The following is a 20016-nucleotide window of genomic DNA, read 5'->3' as shown; positions in this document are numbered from 1 at the left end:
ATGTATTCCTCCCCCCGCACCCCTACACATTTTACAAAGAAAATTTAAATGGCCTCTTCTTTAGGTTTAATAGTTTGATTAAATTCATATAAATGTTCATCATTGTTAAATTTGACAGTAAACTAACCATGTGTTCAAAGAATTTACAAATGTGATTCAAGCAACAAGTGTTCTCTTCACACACAGCAACCTGAAAAAAATAAGGTAAATCTATTGATTTTTTTGGGGGGGGGAGGAGGAGGAGGGACGACTCCTCAGTTTAATCTGTTTTTTATTCGTTTTGTTTTATCTTTAATTGTTTGGCATGCCACGCCAAAAATGATCAGTGACCCTGATCCCAGCTGGCCTTTTGAAATCGACCCTGGAGAGGACGGGGTGAAACTCTTCGTACTGGCTCAGAACCGTTCTATAATCTGAGCTACAAATGTTGCTTTGATGTGGAAAGATACGTTTAAGTTGGAGGTCGTGGTTATTTCAGGGTTTTACTCTGTAACAACAGCAACAGGAATCGACCTATTATGGTGTCATGACTGCAGAAACAATGCGAAGCTCTCTAACTAGCTGCAGTTCAAGCCTCGAGCGGAAGAAGACGTAAGACTCAGGATTGCAAAGTTTAGATATCTTTGGTCAGAGGTCATGTTGAACGAGTAATTAAAAGACGAAGAAGATGAATGAAGATGTTTTAAGGACACGGCAGAATGGGTTTAGACTGATAGAAATTCTATTCAGCTATTCTATCTGAATTTGACACACTTTCAAACCTCTTTTCATAACACGCACACATCTTCCTCCTATATCAAGACCAGTCCGCTCCCGTTTCATGCGGTTTGTCCTTGGGCAAAATCTGAACACTTGTGCAGGTGACGGTATATAAAACTTCACACTGAAGAAAAACAAAAAAGTGAATAGGTTGAATTTTTCTCCCTCACTTCTCCTCCCCTCCCTTTTGTGAAGTCCTGTGTTGGTGTGCTTCTGTCTGTGTGTGTCTTTGTCTCCCATGACGTCTGCCCAGTGACTCAGAGCCTTATAATGAAGTTTCCACTCAGGGACACACGCACAACTTCCAAAAATAAGGAGAAAAAAAAAAGAATGAAAACGATTGAATTGGTCAGGTTGACTTAACAAGCACCCTTTATTGTGTTCACACATGAGCAATTAGATTAAGCCTTTTAGGGATTCTGACCCAGACCTTTCAGTGTTCACTGCTATAGAGCTCCTGTTTGAACAGTCATGTGTTAAAGAGGAACTTCAATAAAAGAAATTACCGGTAAGAACAAAAACATCCCAATAAAACATTTATTCAGGATATTTGAGGCTTTCTAGAAGTGCATTAAGATATTAAAATAAAAAAAAATATAAAGAGCACAGTGAGGTTAGATAAGTTGTTCAGTCATGCTTGATTTCTTCTTTTTTTTTTTTTATTCTGGGATGAAGAGAGTTCGCAGTATTGATCAGGAGCCGTGTGGGTGGCCGTGAACAAAAGCGCACACACTCCTCCCCGTTTGGAGCAGAGAAATTGATGCCGCACCTCAGTCACACCCAGAGGCCTTGAGACTCAACACTCTTTAATTCTTGCAGCTACAAAAAAAGGAGCTTTCTTCGTCAAAAGAGGCAACAGCGAGTCTTTCTCCTACTGAGCACTTTATTACTGGGAACGGAGAAAGCTGGAGCAGGAGAGTGACTGACTGTGACTGGAAGTCTGCGAGAGCTGAGGAGCAAAGACAGAGGAGGGGAAGCAAGAAGGGAGGACAAGAATTTTGAAAAAGGTAAAAAAAAAAAATTTATTAAATGTTATTTTAATGGCACTGATATATGAATGGGTTAAATGTAATGACAAGCAAGGGTAGTAATTTGAAGTGCATTTGGGCAGATGTATGAAAAAGTTTAAGGTCTGATTTTGATTGTTTTCTAATGTTTTTTTTTTTTTGTTTCTTTTTTATCGTTTAATTTTATTGCGGCTTTGTAGGCTCCTCTTATCAAAGTGCATATAAGTGCAGATCTCAGCTGAGTGAGTCACGCTGTAGGAAGATATGAGTCTCCGCCAGAGCTACAAAAACAAAAGCCCACCAAGGAGTCACAATAACAGAGCAGGGAGGCGAAAAAGCACCAGGAGTCAGTTTCTCAACAACGACAAGATTATTATCTCACACACTTGGTACCTGTTTTAATCACCCAGGAAACTGGAGAAGACAAAAGTAAGAAGAAAAAAATGTTCTGATTGAACTTTAAATGTTTAAAAACTTGATCATGAGAACAATTGTTTGAAAATTGTCATTTTTGAACTAAAATCTGTAAAGAAAATATCCAAAGAATAAAGTGAGGAAAGAAAAATGTACTTGTGAAGGATTTTAGACATTGAAAAGTTCTTGAAAATCAATTTCTTCTACATGTCATCTTTCTTAAGCGGCAAATGTTTGTATTAGCACTAACACATTTTGTTTAGATCACAGCAATGTAGTCACCATCATTATCTCTTTATTGCGTGGTTTTAGGCAGCCGTAAACAACAACAGCTTCTTCATGATTGTTTCATTGCTTCAAATTTGTCTTTCAAAGGAGATTACAGAGAAAAGCAAGAACATTTTCAGAAACAAAAGAAAAGAAGGCTATAAAAAATGTCCTCAACATTGTAAAATAATTGTGCATTGTCTGTCCAGAATGCACCGGTTTAAAGGTTGGTACAGGGGCTCAGAAATAGTCAACAATAATATTGACATATTTATTGAACCACAAGTTTTGTGAATTTATTTCTACCGTACAGTTTTTGTTTTTACCACGAAACCTAATAAAAACACAAAAGATTTATTTAATTTGCTATTTTTTTTTTTTTTACAGCTGCATTAGGATTTTCTTTTCTACAGTCTCATAGACAATGTGTAAAATAATAGCAAAAGCAGTAAAGTATTTCGATCCAGTAGCTTTTTTTGAGGGGATTCCTAACTTTGCTAAAGAAGTAAGGGTCTAAAATGTACCTGAATTTTTAAATGGAACAACACAGCTTGACAAAGAAAAGCTGTAACTGCTGCTGGCTTGGTCGGTCACCATTACTGTTACTAAGGCAAGCAGTCCTGCTGACGGAGCCAACGTTGCACGAGTTTGTAAATAATGACAATTGAATGCAACGTTGGCTCTTTTAATGGACTTTCAATGCAACTTTTAAAGCAACTTTGCATTAAAAGTGTCATTATTTGCCGAATGACACTTCATGACAACAGTCATAGACATTCATAAAGACTTCTTTATGTTCATGACAGGTGTTATGTCATGTTTATGACAGTGTCATGTCAGCCTTATGCACACCCCGTCAAATAAAGTGTTACCGGATTTTTATAAGTATAGCTGACTTACTTTTAAAGTGACAGTGACAGGCCAGACGTCAGTGCTCAACCTTGGAGTGGCCGAGACAAAGACGGGCTTTGTTTGTGCTTAAAATGAATCAGTTTCATTTGAAAGCTTTGAAATAAGCAATCAGAAAAGAGAGCTCAGATGTTTCGTGTCCTTTCGCTTCTCTTCTGCAACATCAGAAAAACAATCGAGTAAGAAAACGTCACAAATAGACAGGAAGAAAATCTACAGCTCCATAAGCTTTTCAAAAGTCTTCAAAAGTTTGTCTTTGGTCTTAGGTCACTCTTTCTAATAATTTCAATCAATTCTATGTACATAACTCTGAGGCCCTATTTGTGATGTCCTCTCAAAAAAACCTCATAGATATGGTTTACTGTGTCTTGGTCATCAGCTTCAACCCTGGTTAGAAAACCAGAGTAAAGCCATAATTTAGTTTTTAAAATGATTAAGTAATTGTTTAAAAGTGAAAAAGACTATTCACATCAACCATGTGTGGAAAAAGTGAGTGGCCGCCTTGTCAGCAACAAATTTCATCAGCCATCTTTGATAACTTTTAATTGACGTCAATGTGGAGGAATTTTAGATCTGCCACATTGGAGGGTTTTAAAGCATGAGCCGCCTGTTTAACGTCATGCCACAGCATTCAAGCCTGGACTTTGATTAGACCAGTCTAAAAATATTATTTTTGTTTTCTTAAGCATGTGCTGTTCAGAGGTAGACCTTGCCGGTTTGCTTTGGATCATATATCACAAACTGATGGCTGCACATCCTCCTTCCACGTTTTCAGATAGAGAGAACATTGCAAAGTTCTACCAATAATGCTTTTATCTCATCAGTAAACGGAACATTTTCCCAGAAGTCTCTGGGTCCATCAGTAGTTCTTCTGGGTTGTGTTTTGATTTCCCAGATGGGTCACTGATGCACCTCTGCGTCATTTTCGTCAGGCCTTTGAATATCTGTCGATCAGAAAACGATGCGCTGCTTTTTCAGATATTCCATTTTGTCAGACAGGTTCTGTTCAGGTCATGTTTGTTTTTTATCCTACAAGTTTGTCAGTCAAGTAGATTGTGAAATCAAACCATAAATAATAGTTAATCACAGTTAAAAAAATAAATATATATATACATTTTTCACTTGATACATTACATCTTCCCTTGCATTAACATTTGAAAACTGCATGTTGCATTTACTCAGGTTCTCTCATAATAAATTATTTGACAATGTGAAACATTTAAAAGTGACCGCATTTCCCCTTTGGTAGATCTTTTCAAATCCGTTACGTTTCTGCTTTCACTAACCAGTTTTAGATAAGACGCATGTGATGAACACAACCATCTGCTACAGTGCAAGCTCCAGCAGGAACGATCAACGCTGGTATTTGAGCTCAGCTATTATTCAACCATGACACACAGCTATACAGATCATCTCATCTCAAAGACAGCATTGAGGCAAATTGAGTTATATAAGGCAGGAATGTGTTACACAAGAATAAAGATCAAGACTCTGTTTCTTCTAATGACCGGCAAAATTCTTCTCCCCTGTGATCAAGTGAAGATTTACCTCTGCTGGGTCAGAAACATTTCCAGTGCTCTTAAAAACCTTGTGCTTCTTTTTTTTTTATTTTCCAGCTCTGAGTTGGAGAGGAAGATGGTGTGTCAGTGCTGGTTGTTTATGGTTCTGATAGGATTTATGTGCAGCCCTGGGTCTGGCTCGGTGTGCTTGGAGAGCTCCCGGTGCAACGACTTGAGCGACAAGGACATAATACAGGTGAGCCAAATTATTTTTAAGCACTATTTGCTGTGCCTGGTCACTTATTTCCTCTCATTTTCTGCCATAATGACAAAATAATGACACATAATAATGTCATCATTTGGAACAATGATAGAAAATAAGGATCCGCAGCTTTTTTGGTTCATCTTTTTAAAGATTTTCTAAAAGAACATGAAGTCCTTCTGAATATTCTTGACATAATCTTAACTTAGGTACCTTTTCTACCATTACAAACTTAAATTACACAAGAAGATTATTTAATAAAAAAAATGACAGAGTTGATTATCCAATTGTTTCTTGTTTTTTTACATATATATATATATATATTGTGAATAAAATTTATCTAACTTTGGTAAAGAAAGTAGATTTAAATCTAAGCAGCTATGGAAGTTATTTTTCAACAAGGGAAATGCTACAAGATTTAATAATTTATCTTTGATTCAATGTTAATTTTGCTATTTAAAAAAAAGTCCAAGAGATGAATCATTAAAATAATGTTCATCTATTGTTCTTGTGCTTGAGTTTTTCTTATTAGTCAAAAAAGAAGATATGGGGATCATTTAGAAATCTTTTTGCTAAATTTTTAGCTGACCCTCTAAATAAAAACGTTTCATGGTTTTGTTCAAGAAGAAGGAAACAGTTTCCCACTGGTCATAAATCAGCCACTTATAAACTGGTAGCAAAACACACAGAGCAGCACTTAAAAGTGTGCACACTCCAGTAAAGACAGCAGAGGGTTTTTTGTCAAATAAAAATATGAGGCCATGATAAATAATTCACAGGCTTTTTCCACAAATGGTGGGACGTTTATCTCAAATGAACAGACAAAATAATCTGTCATGTAAAAAAAAACAAAAAAAAGAAAAGGAAAAAACCTAAGATATAAAAGTTGGTCAGAAAAGCGTGCGTACTTTTCTGAAGCTCCTTCTGATTCATGGCCTCCTTCATTTCACATCTGCCAATAGCTCCACTGATTACGCTTAACCAGAAGTAGAGCTCATCTGTCCTAGAAGCATTTCCCTCACTTTCTCACATTTGCAACTTTAAGCCAGTCACAGGTGTCAGAGAGGTCGCAAAGGATCAGAAGTGCCCCATTGCATTGTTCAAAAGTAAAATAAATAAATAAATATTGGAAACCGTCGTCCAATTTTAATCCCATCCTCTTGCCTGACTTTGAAATAAAAGGCTCTTCATGTCAAGGAGATTGGTCCACTCAAGGCACTTACAGCCACGAAAAAGTTTAATAATTTTTATTGTTTTCTTCTCTTTCCCAAATTTGCTCACTGCATTTACAACATAATCATGCGCCCATTGCTGACAGCGGCACTGTAGGAGCTGCAGCACTTTCCAACAAGGACGTGTTGTTTTCTACATGTGACAAGTATCTCGTGTAGTTTCCACATATTTGGAGTAAGGAGCAGGGCTGAGAGGTTTGCTTTCTCTCCAAACAAAACACTTTAAAAAGTAAAAAAAAAAAAGAATTTCATTTTTCAACATAACAGCGAGTCGAAGCGTACCTCCAGGTCCATATGAGGGTAACTCTAAAAGACAATAAAAAAAGATATGTGTTTTAGAATAGCCAGAACTTGTATAGGTTTAAGAGAGAGCAATGAGGTTATTGCATTTTAAGGATGTATGATTCGATGAAGCTCAATCAGGCACCAAGTGAGAAATCTTCTTTTGCAAAAGTTTTAGCTGACACTCTAAAAACGTTTCGTGGCTTTGTTGAACTGTTCAAGTGTTTGCGCTTAAAACAGAACAGATAATAGTATTTTTATATGTTGCTGCTGTCTGTGTGGTTTCCCCCCCCACACCCAAAGGACTGCCTTCACCTCTGCACCCCCGCAACCGAGCCTGAAATCAAACCACCCGGGGTCGCAGGTCAGCAGGAGAGTGACGACTTTGGTGATCCTGAGAGGAGCCATAGGGGTGACCTGCTGTTCAGCATCATTCTCTCCACTCTGGCTTCTGGAGGCAAAGTACCAGAGGGAGATCTGAAAGCCCACGATGACCAGCGCCGCTCTTACGCAATGGAGCATTTCCGTTGGGGGAAGCCCTTTGGCCGAAAGCGCAGGCCTGTTAAAGTGTTCCCCTCCCCTCTGGATGAGGAGGCCTTCGCCCTGCGGGCGCGCAGGCACTTGAGCTGGAACAAAGCTGAATCAAAGGGAGGCGTCGGTAAAGGGAGGCATCAGAATAAGGATCTGCTCGGGCCCAGAGCCGGGTTCAGGTCTCGGGCCACGCCGGAGAGAAAAGCCGAGACCTACAGGATGAGTCACTTCAGATGGGGCAGCCCGCCTGCATCCAAACAAAACAATCGCTTCGGGAAGCTGTGGGAGGAGAAACCTCGGGAAAAGCTGTCCAAGTTATTCAAGAACATTTTAGTGAAGGATGTGAAAATGATAATGGGCTAAAAAAAAAAAAAAAAAAAAAGAAAGAAGAAGAAAAGGTAGACCAAATAGAGTAAAGGTACTAAAATAAGAGCAGAGAGGTTAATTTAAAATGACTCTTGGCTAGTTTCCATTTGTCTTAATGTAAATTCCAGAAATTAGTTGCTATCTTTAGAATGTCATTTTTGGGGCCTGATATTTCATTAAAGGCCTATATGAAGACAAAAAAAAAATAAAATAAAAAAAACACAACCTGGTTTAATTTCTTGGAAATGACTTGAGAGCTTCAAAGTAATAACTCTTACTGGAAACTCAGCTAATGATTTAAATGTTATCTGTACAAGTATTTCTTCGTGGATGGTACGTACGTGTTGAAGTAATTTAGTGGCAGACTGGTTTCTTTTTGTAATTTATTCTGAAAATAAATATTCAGTTTTTGCAATTGACAATTCAGACTGATTTCATCTCAAAGGTAACACATTTTTATGACGAGTAACAACTTCTGCTAACAGCACATTTTGTCCTGAAAGTCAAAACAAAAAAAAAGACAACAAATACTCTTTATGTTGGTATTTCATATCTGAAAAGCTTTCAACATGATCAGTCTAGTTTTGCCTACATGTCCCTCGAGCTGCATAATAAATAAAACAGGAAACTCACCCTGATGAAGCAAAAGTAAGACTGAAAATTAGGGATTTCAGGGCTAACTTAATTCAACACAGATCATCAGCTGTGGTAAAAAAAGGCTGCAGTCAGAAATGAAAGCTTTCTGCACTGAATTAGAGGATCAGATGACCTGCTGCTTGGGTGGAAACATGTAATACAAGTAATAATGAGACAGAGCAGTAAAGCTAAAACAGATGAGAGCAACCCAATGAAAAATTCGCCATTAAATTTGCCTTCTTGCAAAAGCATCCAAACTGCTTTGATCATTTTCCCCTATTCTTTCATGTCACGACCACAAACTTTTCATTATTTTATGTGATAAACTGATGCAAAGCAGCATGTAATTGTGAAGCAGATGTAAAAGATTTTTTCAAGTTTGTGGTTGTAATGTGGCTTCACTGTCACTCCTACGAACTCAAATCAGAGACAAGTCAGGCCATTCATGGTTTGAGATACATTTATTGTATAACACGGCTACGATTCGACTAGCATGCAAAGTCCGGTATGACACATGTAAGGCATTTTCTCCATGTAAAAGCTGCCTTTGTCACTAAGTAATCCAGTTTTTAAAGTGCAAAGTCCACAGAATGACTCAATTTGTACTACAGCACTACATTGGAAATGGATCTATTGACCAGACATGTCATGGAGAAAAACTAAGTCAGGATTGCCGTAAGCTAGTATCACATTACACAATGCAATGACGACAAGCAGACAGATTTACAGATCTGATTCTGAAAAGACGGCATTACGACGCGCCACCGTGTGCTGCTGCGGCATCAACGGGTCGTTCTTCATGAACCAGGAGGAGTCAGTCACTGGACAAGACTGTAAACTGTGTCTGAAGGGTTTGGTCTCCGGTAACGACGATAAAGACACATCTGTGTTTACACAGACACATGAACAAACACTCCCACTCACACTATAAAAAAAAAAAGAAAAAACAGAAAAAAAGGGCAACAATTTGGTAAACTGATGGACACAATTCACTCTACATATTTAAAGAAAACAAACAAAAAAAAAAATCTCCGCATCTACATTACATGACACAGATGCAACTCAGTCAAAGAAGCGCAAGAGAGAGAGTGCATTCCTTTAAAACGTCACACACCGAGCCATCACAGCACCACGACGACAAGAGGCACGCTTCAACGACGCACAAAGGAATCTGCTACCAACAGTTGGACCGCGTTTGCCAGGCTTGTGCCAAATTATTGCCATTATACCTTGTTTTTTTTTTGTTTTGTTTTGTTTTGTTTTTTTTGTACCTGTGTGTGTTTACATGTGCTCCTGCGCAATAAATGGCTTGTTAAAATCTCGACGAGACAGATGCACTGCTGGGAAGCCAATCCTGCAGAACCGAGGATGCAGTGGCGGGTCAAGGTGAAGCTGCTGGAACCAGTTTCTGTTTCGGAAGTGGACTGCTCATTTGGATTTTATGTGTTGCTGGTTGCTTTAGATTTTTTATTTATTTTTTCCCTTAACTTCTTGGAGACAACCAGTGCAGCGACAGTTAAAAACAAAAATATACACACAGAAAACATCCCTGCTCTGTACATTTGCTTATAGACTTATATAGTTCTCTCTCTATATATATATACACACAGTTATATGGGATGAAAAAAATAATTATTTTTATAGTATTTTCCAATGTTGTAAACATTGCATTTCAGGAGTTTGTGTGGTCACGTGTGGCACACGTTTCGTTTTAGCGGTCCGTTTCTCAGTTAAAAACTATTCAAATCAAAATAAATACGAGTAAAAAAATAAGGAATTAAATGCCCATCACAAAATGAAAAAGCACTTTTGGCCAACACTAAGAAGGCAAAGAAAACCTACAGCGTAACAAGAGTTATTCATGGATAAAAAATAAAAAAAAAGTCAAATGCACTCTCTAGTATTTAGATCTAAATAAATAAACAGAAAATTATAGCAAAATGAGACTGGTTAATCTAATTTTGTTAGGTATAGCACCCCGTCTGGGACAAACAAAAAACAGAAGGAACATCCAGAGATTGCAGTGCCGATAACATTCCCAGATCCAGGAGACACACACAAAGCTTCTCTGTCACAGTTCTTGGCAATCTCTAAATTTGATAATCCAACCAGTGGAGTTTCTACAAATAAAAGTAAATCAAGAGAGTTGTTGTTGTGTTTTAATTACTTTTGCCAGCTTGTTCTGGTTGCAATCAAACAACTAAGTTAACCATAAAATGTTTTGCTCTAAAGTTTCATCTAACGTCCGATTCCACCATCGAGATCAGTTTACAGTAAAGATCGGTTGCTCATCCCTGAACCTAAAAAAAAAAAAGGTTAATCAAGTTTTGTCGCGTCGCTGCGAAACTTGGTGCTCTAATACACACAAAGGTCGGGAAACTTCATCTCATAAATGGGAACAGATCGACTCTGGCTTTGGCCGTAACCCGAGGAAATGGTTCCAGATGGGCTGGGAGGGGGTCTGGAGAGGAGAGGAGGCAAATTAGTCAACCTTCAGTCAGCTTTCTCAATATGTGTGCAGCAGGGATCCAAATTACACGTGCTCAGATTTCAAGGGTTGCATGTTCTTGATAGCACATTTTTAAAGTATGAGTACAAAGGTTCACTATGAATTCATGGTTGAATAGAAAGAAATGAAACTATGGGAAAAGCCCTTTCTTTTGCTTTCGCCATTGTCATCCAGACCAGAAAAATACTTCGACAAATTTTAGACTTTTCCAAAAGTATTTGAACCCTGGTGCTGTAAAGTTACAGCCAGTTAAAATATTTGCTGCTGAATGCAGGTGAAAACTCATCTTTACCTGATTGTGATCTCAAATATCTGATTCAGTTTGTTCTGCAGCATCGTGGCCTAAAAGAGGCAAATTAACAATTACAATCATTACATGGTTTATCAAAAAAAAAAAAAAACTGAAGAATAAATAAATGTAAAGATGATTCTCTTTGTACCCTGGCACCACAATGGGCAGCGATTTCCTCAAATGGTGCCTTCTGAAACTTCTCCACCACTTGTCTCCGCCGCTCCCTCTCCTGCTCCTCCATACCAGCACTGTCCACTAGAGGGAGACAGAAACAGAATAATCAATTTCAAGCACTTCTGCTGAAATGTTAGTTGACTAAATAATTACTGAGAAAAATCTTTTTCTAAAAAATATTCTTATATATCGAAGTGACCTTTTTTTTTTTTTCCTCTCCTAATTTTAGCTCACAAGACCTCAATTTCAATGTTTATTGAATTAAATAATTTGATAAATTCAGTTCTTGGGAACAAGCACAAATACACTTATGGGTGAATAGTATTTGCAACTAAGAGCCAATGAAACAGTAGACATACCAATGGCACTTTTCAGGGTTTCAAATGTGATTTCTTCTGCCGGAGTCCTCTGAGAAACACAAGCATCGAATGAATGTCTTTGTGTCAAAGAAATGCCTTCGACCTTTATAGATCATTGGGGTTTCTTGATCTTTACCTCTTCTTTCTCTGGACTGTTTCGGGACTCGACCTCCACCTGAAGCGAGATGGTCTCCCCAATGCTCTTTCTTTTGGACAGCCGGTCCTCATCTAGAAAAAAAAAAGGGAGAGACAGTGTAGCAACTTATTGGCTGGCATGATTTGAATCAAGTTCTTTCCATTGATCAGAGCTGCCAACATTTTTAATGTGGTTGTTAAAACAGATCTAAGCCCCATAATGACTTCAAGGGGGTCTGGCATGTTCTGTGGTCTTCAGCTTCACAGACTCTAGTTCACTGCCAGACTCTAGATTTTGATCTCCTGGACCAAAAACAACAACTTGTGTCTTTCCAGCTCAAGCTGAATGAAACTCTAACCCATATACTGTCTGACAAAGACAAATGAGGGACTGAAATCATGTGATGAAACAAACTTAAAACTTTGTTCACATTTGGTAAGATGATGTATGACAGTTTGAGATATTGTAATACTCCATAATCTGATTTGTAGGCATAATGTTTTCTGTGTAAAGGTGGCCCGAGAATAGAGCCTTGAGGAACCCCAGATGTGATCCTGCAGCCTGGACTTCTATAAGAAAACCTGATGTAACGTGGAGCAAACTATAAATTTGATGAGTACTGGAATATTAACTTGCACCATTTTGTCTGTCATTTCATTCTGAAAATAATTTTGAGATGACATTTGTTTTAGAAATTCAGTCTATGAGGTTGTTCAAATGTAGGTCTAATATCCCAACTAGATCTGGTTTACATCATGCTCTGGTTTTCAAACTAAACAGTGAATGAAGTATTTGGATTTTTTTTTTTTTTTAAGGCTTCCTACCAGTGTACTGCGGGACGTAGGGCGTTGCCAGTCGGTCCGTGTTGTAACCACTTCCTCCCAGGACCTCTGCGATCTTCGACTGGAGAAACAAAACACCACTTTCCACCTTCTCGAGCGAAGGCGGCAGCCTATAAACAAGAAAGTGCAACACAAAATCTGTACATAGGAGAGAGCACTAATTCACTGCGTGTTTTGTAAATAAAGTAAAGACAATATTTGCGACAAAAAGATGTTAAAAAGGTTTTTTTTCTTACTTGGGATGCTCAAGAAAGACACCCTCAGGCAAAAGGTAAGGACCTTCTTTCTGTCTCGCCTCAATTACCTGGAAAAGAGCAAGAAAAGAAAAATACTGTTCATGACGCGTTTGTCTGAAGACACAAAGGTTCACATAAAGAAACCCAGACACGAACTTCATGTATGTGTTGGCAGAAGGCTGGGACGGTGGTGAGCTGGCAGATGAGGTTGAGGTAGGCGGCGGAGAGGGCATGCACAGCACAGCGGTTATAAATAGTCAGACCTTCATCCGTGGACAGGGCCAAGTCCTGCAGAGCACACAAACAAAATAAACAAAACTCCCCGATCGTTTATTCGAAGCGGATTTGACGAAGTGTTGTGTTCATCCGTACCTGCAAGGCGAGTGCCAGTCGGATGAGGTCCACCACCACCTCTTCGTTCGCCAACTCCACGCTGAGAAGACCCAACAGAGCATAGAGGGTCTCATAGTGCTGCTGGTCGCTGTTCAGTTCCTTACAGCCAAGGTAGATGTGTCGGCACAGGTGCTGGCCATGCTGCGAGTGGAGGTCAGTGTTTTAGATCCATTCGTTCCAAGGAAAGTGAAGATTTAATAAAGAATTTCAACACGTTTCCAATGTTTTTCGCTTATTTTCAGCGCGGTGGGAAAAACACAGAAAAATGACTAGAAGCGTGATGAAGGAGTACCTTTTTCATGAATAAATTGTCCTGTCTGGAGCACTTGTCCACTTTGAGTTTCAGCACAGAGATGTCAGAGATGATGCTACACAGGAAGACAGCAAAACAAAACAGGTGCAACCTGTAAACTCAGCCGCAGACCCGATCTTGCTGCTGCAAAAGAGATTTACTCACCGGATTTTTGAGAATTTGGGCCTGTTGTCGTGCCTGTCGATGAGGCTGAGGAGAATCTGGAGGACGAGTAGCCGGACCTCCGAGTGATTGATTAGAGAGAAGGACAGCAGAGGGTCCAGGAAAGTGTCCGGCAGTGCTGTGAGCATGTTGGTGGTCTGGAAACCCGTTGTCACCTTAAGAGGTTCATTTTGAAAGGAAAGTATCTCTTTATGAAGGAAATTTGACTACAGTACAGATATTTTTTTTGTAAATGCTACAAAAAGAACCACACATTAAAATCTTATAATCATTAAAAGAAAAAGCAGACATTTACCTGCACCAAGGACTTGAGCAACATAATCTGAATCATTCGTGTTCCCTGAGGCCTGGAAATGGAAACAACACATTTAAACTCGAGTCTAAATACATTTGTATTCAAACAACATTTTCAACATAATTCTTGGTCATGGGAAAAGAGGTACTGTGTGCAGAGTTGTGAAAAAAAACCTACACAGGTTCGTTAGGGGGAAGAGTCAGATTTACTCCGGGAACCGGGATCTTTCCCATGATGAACAGCATGACCTCCGACCTCTGGTATGTGGGTAAGGTGTTGGCAAATGAGCCTGGAAACAAGAAGTAAACATTAAATAAGTGGGAGAGCACATGTATTCATTTAAAGCCGCCTTATTTACACATAGAATTAGACAAGAAAGCAGCAGGCTAACCAATGGTCCTGATGACAGCCTCCTGCAGCTGCCGCTCCTCGTGAGCTTTGATGATCCTGGTGCCGATGTTGGTGGAGCCGTCATACGAGCCGGTCAACTCGTAGTCCACGCTGAGACGCAGCTGCCTCAGCAGGGTGTTGAACACCTCCAACACAGTAGGGCCTGCATTCACACAACAAAAGGCTCAGCACTTTGCAGCAGATTTTAAAAAGTCGCCAAGCAGAGTTTTGTTCCCTCCCGGTGTGACACACCTACGGAGCCGCTGGCTGCGATGGCAGCAGCCTCCAGCAGCACTTCCACAATGCCAGCCCGCACTTTGGCCGAGTTCTTGCTGTTAGCGTCCAGATGGCCCAGGAGTTGCTGGATTACTAAGTGAGAGTGTTGGGACTGTAACAAAAAGAGCACAAGAGGGACTGCCTGAAACATGAGTGAAAAATGAAGGAAACTGATGAGTAAGGGGCTGTTTTTGTTTGTTTTTTATTTACCCCACAAAATGTGAACACACTGCAGAAACATAAATCTAATCAAACCCAACACTGGAGGCTGTATCCGCTCTTGGCCTCTTGGGTGTGTGTGATAAAGCTTGTGATAAATAAAAACATGAGGCTGCCTGAAAGCAAACAACACGTTTCATGATAATATCTGGACTTGGATAGCAGGAGAGCAGAGTGAGACGGGGGTTTGTCAGGAGTGTGAGCGGACGTCGTCTCTCTCACCTGGATGGAGTACATGATGATTTTGAAGCAACGCACAGCAAAGGTCTTTCCCTCCCATAGAGAGTGGTTGTCCAAGTGCCTGGAGCGGGAAGAGACGGAGAGGAGGAAGTGGAGGCCAGAGGAGACGGAGAGAAAAAATAAGCAAAGATAGAACTGAGATAAGAAGGTAGGTACAAACATCTGAGAGTAAATACTGAATAAAAGAACAATTTAAGTCTTTGATGGTGCTTAAAATATAAAAGCTGCAGATTTACAAGTGACTGTAATCCATCGTGAATAAGCAAGTTTTTACATTTTGTAAATAATCGGACAAGACGTATCGATATAATTGGTCCAGTTTAACCACTAAAATGTCTTTAATCAGTCGGTGGTTTGACGTTTGTAACAGATTCTTTGGAGTTCTGCAGATAGTAAGACGTGTTTTTGTGCTGGATTTGGAGCTTTTCTACGCAGCGATACCATCAAAGAAATAAAAAATAAATAAAATAAAAAAACGTCAAAAAGATGAAAAAGCACCAAACTCTTATATTTCCTGAAGACAAGGAACACAGAAGCGCCTCTCGGTTTTTATTACAGTCTCACCTACATGCTCCCTTTATGTTTCCGTGCAACAAATTCTCAAACATTATTGTATGTATTGTACAGCTACAAATGATTGTAGCTGTATTTTAGAAGAAGCAGAAACAGTAACTGTTCTTCTCATTCAAATAAAAGATTTTTTTTTTAATTTTTTTTATGTAAAATCTCCAAAGTTGTGGCACATTTCCTAGAGGTTATTACAACAGATACGTTGCAACCAAAGTAGGTCATCGTCTTTGTCATTGTCTCTTGAACTATGTCATTTTCCAGGGTCCTTGGATGAACACTGCATTGCAAATAAAAACAACAGTATATCAGTGGTAAAATCCTTTATCCTGTACTAAAAATTCTGTTAAAAAATACCCAAATGTAAAATAACTCTAAAATTTACAACTGTTTTCCTATTTAGCTTTAATTGTAATTACGGTCATTTATTTCACTTGTTCGGTTTCACCAAAAAACAAAGGCTCTGGAAATCTTTAGCTTAGAGGCTGAAAATGTAGCCATGAGGTACGTAACAAGCAATGAAAAGATCTAAATGTGCAACAGACAAAAGGTAAAAAAAAAAAACTATGAGGGATCCCAATGCTACATACAAGAGTGAGAGAAATGATGCAGTACGGACTGCATTAAAAAGAGGAACGCAGCTTTAAAAGGATCAGGCAAAGATTTAGATTAGCAAACTATTTAAACCAAAAGAAATGACACCAAAAATCAAGAATGTCCTGCCAAAAACAGTATCTGTCCAGTGATGTGACCTACATATAGCATCGCCACAGTAATATATAATTTAAACAACCTCATTCACAAACAAAATCTCAGATCCAGTCGATACCCTTGCGCCGCCCTTGTCGCTCTCCTCTGAACCGATAAGAAGAAAGATAAAAACGCTCCAGCAGAACAAAAAAATGCAGCATTTCCCCCCCAGTTCGCCGGCGTGTTTGCATATGTAAACAACTGCACAAGAGAGGCACAGATCTTTAAAAAAAACAAAAAAACAAAAGAGCCAGAAATTTGCCTTACATCAGGACGGGCGAGACGGCGTTCTTGATGTTGCCGTAGGCGGCTCGACCCAGCAGCTCCCTGAAGCAGCGCTCCGTCAGCTCCGCGGGGCTTTCCTTCTCCTTCTCCGACGCCTGCAGCGGAGAAGGAGAGCGGCTGGTGGGGAGCGGCGCAGGTGATGAAGCAGGGAAAAAAAAAAAAGAGAAGCGAAGGGAGAGGAGGGACCGGGATGGGAGGAAGTGAGGAGAGAGAGAGGAGTGCAGGCAAGAGAGAGAAAAACAGAAACGTTGGAATCGCTGTGAGTCAGTAAAGCAAACGTACACAGAAAGAGCAATTTCTTACTAAATGAAACGCTCAGGATCGGATAAACCACCGCATCACTCAGAACTGGGTCGACTTTACCGACTGCAGCTCTTCTGCAGTAGGAACTAAGGCAGCGGTGTGTAGACGAGCACATCTGCTTTAACCATGGGAGACATGTTCATGCCTAAGTCTGTATACATGTGTGGGTTATTCTCATGCATAATTAAAATCATCCACCCATCCATTGTATCTTGGTCAAGTCAAGCCTCTGGTAGTAGAGCAATGATGGCATTATTTATTCACATCCTGTCTCTTTTATCTCATCTGCTGCTGAAGGGGAGGAAGAATCTTATGGTAACTCATTACAACTTAAAAACAATAAAGAAGATGAAGTTTCTGCTCACAGCTTTCATATTTTCTCTAACACTGAGAAGAAAGTTGGGACACAAACTCCACAAGTCTGAAAAAACCTATAATCTAAAGCTTTAGTCAAAAGAGAAATTTATTCTGAGACATATAATAAAACTAACCAAACAAAAGGATTAAATACAACTAAATCCTAGGAGAACAACTATAGTTCTCCTTTGAACTCTACAGGATGATTCTGCGTTTGAATGAAACCTTTTTCAGTCAAACTGCCATAGGTTGACTTTAAAAGCAATCAGGTCCAGTATGATCCTCTTCTTGCTTAAAAGCTGCTGTATTCTGCTCCGACATGAAATGCAAACATAAATATTTGAATCCATATTTTAGAGCTGACACAACGAAAAAGTGACACGCTAGCTAGCTTACAACTTTACAGTGAGGAACAGACACAGACTGAATAATTTGTCAAAATCCTGCTGCTGGCTGTGATGGTTTCTGCTGCAATAAAGAGCAAATAAACGGTATAAACGTCTCTAAAACAGTGGTTTGTCCTGTATGTCCTAAGCGGGACATTCCACTCATTATTCCACATTTTTCGATGTCCACCATTAAAAGCTTTTGCAGCAAAACCAGGAATGAAGAAAAATAATTTTAAATCATACATGGGCTCCAAAGTTATGAGGCATGAACAGTATTAAGAGTGAAAAATACTTATGTGTATTTATCTGGAAGAGGGGGGTGTTAATGATTTCTTCTCTCATTACTCATTCATGGAATTGCATAACAAAGCATACTCGTCAGAACAGCGCCATCAATATGACTCAAGTGAATCTGAACCTAATAATGTCAGGATCAAATACATTCAGGATCCAGAGGGTGAGATCTTCAGATTTTATTAGAAAATGAGTTCTCTGTTATTATAGTCCTAACTGTTTTCTAAAACCAAGTAAGGAATTCAAAGGTTGTGAGATTGTCAGTGTTTTTAGCAACAATTTATCTCATGGCTTTATTCCTGCACCAGATTCACAAAGCAGATTGTACTAAATACACACCAGAGTAAGAAACCCCATCAGAACCAGCAGCTTTATAATAATTTGCACAAGTTTTTTTATTTTTTATTTTTTGTATCTAACAGAAAACTCCAGGATCTGACCCAATGAGACATTTCTCAAAACTCAAAGAACATCGGACTGCAGAAATCATGTCTGATTAGCGTCTAGGTCCACCTGTTCACTTCCTGAGGCACTTCTTGCACCCCAAACTCCCACCTGACAACTGAGCTGCTTTACAATTACCTGAATGAAGTTGTGGTTATTAAACCTAGCATGTGATGCATCATCTGAAGGTAGGATAGGAATAAGGCTTGCATTCTAAAGTTTAAAAAAGTGATGATGTTTTAACCAAATTTAGACAATTTATTTGATTGGAAATACTATTTGCATCCTTGAGCCATATTTTGGAAAGTCAGCAGTTCAGCAGATTCCTCTTTTTCTCTCACCAGGTTTTAATCAATGGTATTTTTATTTTCATGCAAACTGCTAAATACAAACAGCTCAGGTCTTTGAGAATGAGGTTCTGACAGGCATTTTTGAAACTGACATAAATATGCACAATTGTGAACAGAATTTGCCTAAAATTAATCCATACTGCCTCGATTGAACGCGGGAAGATGCCATTTGCTGGGAGGGTGTTTTAGGAGTAGGTCTGCCCTTATGTCTAGTTTCAGAACTAAAAAGTTGCTCCGAATCTATTTGCTTGATTCGGAGCAAATTGATGTAGCATCAAATCAAGATTAATTAAGGTTTAGTAACATTCGTAAAGTAAAAAGATAAAGTCTGAGCTCTCCACAAGCGAAGCAAGGAACTTCTCATTGCCAGGTGTTTCCAGTCTCTCTGTTCTGCTGAGTTAACATGTAAAGAAGAGTTGCTAGGAAAGGAAAGAAAAATTTTGCAACACACAGTCACAGTTATTTCCAGCAAGTGAAACTTCCAAAGTTAGTCTGAACTCTCCGATCTTTAAATAAAATAGCCCATGTCCACTGGGGCAGCAGTGGAGGAAACATTTTGACCTTGAGGTAATTAGATTCAGCGCTGACTGCTGTGGGTAATGACAAGCAGGACACGGTGTGAGAAGGAAATGAGGATGCACAGCAGGAGCAGAACCACAGAACATAAACAGAGAGGAGGCAAGCTGAGCGGGAAATGCGACCGTGTTGGAGAGTGCCAGTCTGTCTGCGACTCCCTCTGTCAATAACCTCCCTGTTTCTGAAGCTCCATGCTCTGTTATCCATCCTTCAGTGTTCCACTTCCCCCCTTGCTCCCTTATCCGTCAGATCTTGGCGTTGACGTCAAAGGGAATTTCAGAACGTGGAACGCTGCCAACAGAGTGAGGCTCCAGAGTCTGCAGATTCTCTCACAAACTGGCACCTTCAGACTCCTACGTGAGCTCTTATTCTCCACCCACTCCTCTTTTTACTCTCCTTGCATCCTCCTTTCATGCTCCTCTCCTGTCTTCTTAAATATTTCAACCCACACCGCAGCATGTTTGTTCTTGGATTCTGCTGGTGGTTTAATAAATCTCCCCTCCCACCCCCATCCCCCAACCCCCCCCGAGGAAAGCAGAGCTGTCAGTGGGTTCATAAAGTGACAATAATGATAAATGGCATGAGTTATAGGTGAGACTCGGAGGCTCTGGACTCTGGACTGTCAAGGTTTGGAAGGTCAAGGCTGGAGCTTCAGCTTAATCACCACACATTAAAAGTGACTGATCTGCTTGATAATAGTT

At 39.5% G+C, this 20016-nt stretch overlaps 2 protein-coding genes across 5 annotated transcripts in view; one reads left to right on the top strand and one right to left on the bottom strand.

The window, feature by feature from the left end:
- The first annotated feature begins 1421 nt into the window (after positions 1 to 1421).
- On the top strand, positions 1422 to 9119 carry LOC103138592 (pro-opiomelanocortin-like). The gene is made up of 3 exons (XM_007552850.2): positions 1422 to 1766; positions 4973 to 5111; positions 6935 to 9119. The coding sequence occupies exons 2-3, from the start codon at positions 4992 to 4994 to the stop codon at positions 7523 to 7525; spliced, it is 711 nt and encodes a 236-aa protein (XP_007552912.1). The 5' UTR covers positions 1422 to 1766; positions 4973 to 4991; the 3' UTR covers positions 7526 to 9119.
- Positions 9120 to 9397: 278 nt separating this feature from the next.
- efr3bb (EFR3 homolog Bb (S. cerevisiae)) overlaps positions 9398 to 20016 on the bottom strand; it is a 28115-nt gene continuing 17496 nt past the window's right edge. For all 4 annotated transcript variants that reach the window (XM_007552843.2, XM_007552842.2, XM_016671931.1 and 1 more), the window contains 17 exons: positions 16585 to 16719; positions 14983 to 15061; positions 14518 to 14653; positions 14267 to 14428; positions 14053 to 14164; positions 13876 to 13927; positions 13563 to 13735; positions 13398 to 13473; positions 13085 to 13246; positions 12869 to 13000; positions 12713 to 12780; positions 12459 to 12586; positions 11635 to 11726; positions 11499 to 11547; positions 11114 to 11220; positions 10966 to 11015; positions 9398 to 10625 (listed from right to left, as the gene is read on the bottom strand). In XM_007552843.2, the coding sequence (XP_007552905.1) occupies positions 10520 to 10625; positions 10966 to 11015; positions 11114 to 11220; positions 11499 to 11547; positions 11635 to 11726; positions 12459 to 12586; positions 12713 to 12780; positions 12869 to 13000; positions 13085 to 13246; positions 13398 to 13473; positions 13563 to 13735; positions 13876 to 13927; positions 14053 to 14164; positions 14267 to 14428; positions 14518 to 14653; positions 14983 to 15061; positions 16585 to 16719 (1819 nt within the window). In that variant the 3' untranslated portion in view covers positions 9398 to 10519. The remainder of the gene's footprint in view (positions 10626 to 10965; positions 11016 to 11113; positions 11221 to 11498; positions 11548 to 11634; positions 11727 to 12458; positions 12587 to 12712; positions 12781 to 12868; positions 13001 to 13084; positions 13247 to 13397; positions 13474 to 13562; positions 13736 to 13875; positions 13928 to 14052; positions 14165 to 14266; positions 14429 to 14517; positions 14654 to 14982; positions 15062 to 16584; positions 16720 to 20016) is intronic.

This window comes from Poecilia formosa, unplaced genomic scaffold (assembly GCF_000485575.1).
Source record: "Poecilia formosa unplaced genomic scaffold, Poecilia_formosa-5.1.2 Scaffold53, whole genome shotgun sequence".
NCBI lineage: Eukaryota > Metazoa > Chordata > Actinopteri > Cyprinodontiformes > Poeciliidae > Poecilia > Poecilia formosa.
Note: the sequence above shows the minus strand (reverse complement) of the source record. Positions and strands in the feature narration are given on the sequence as shown.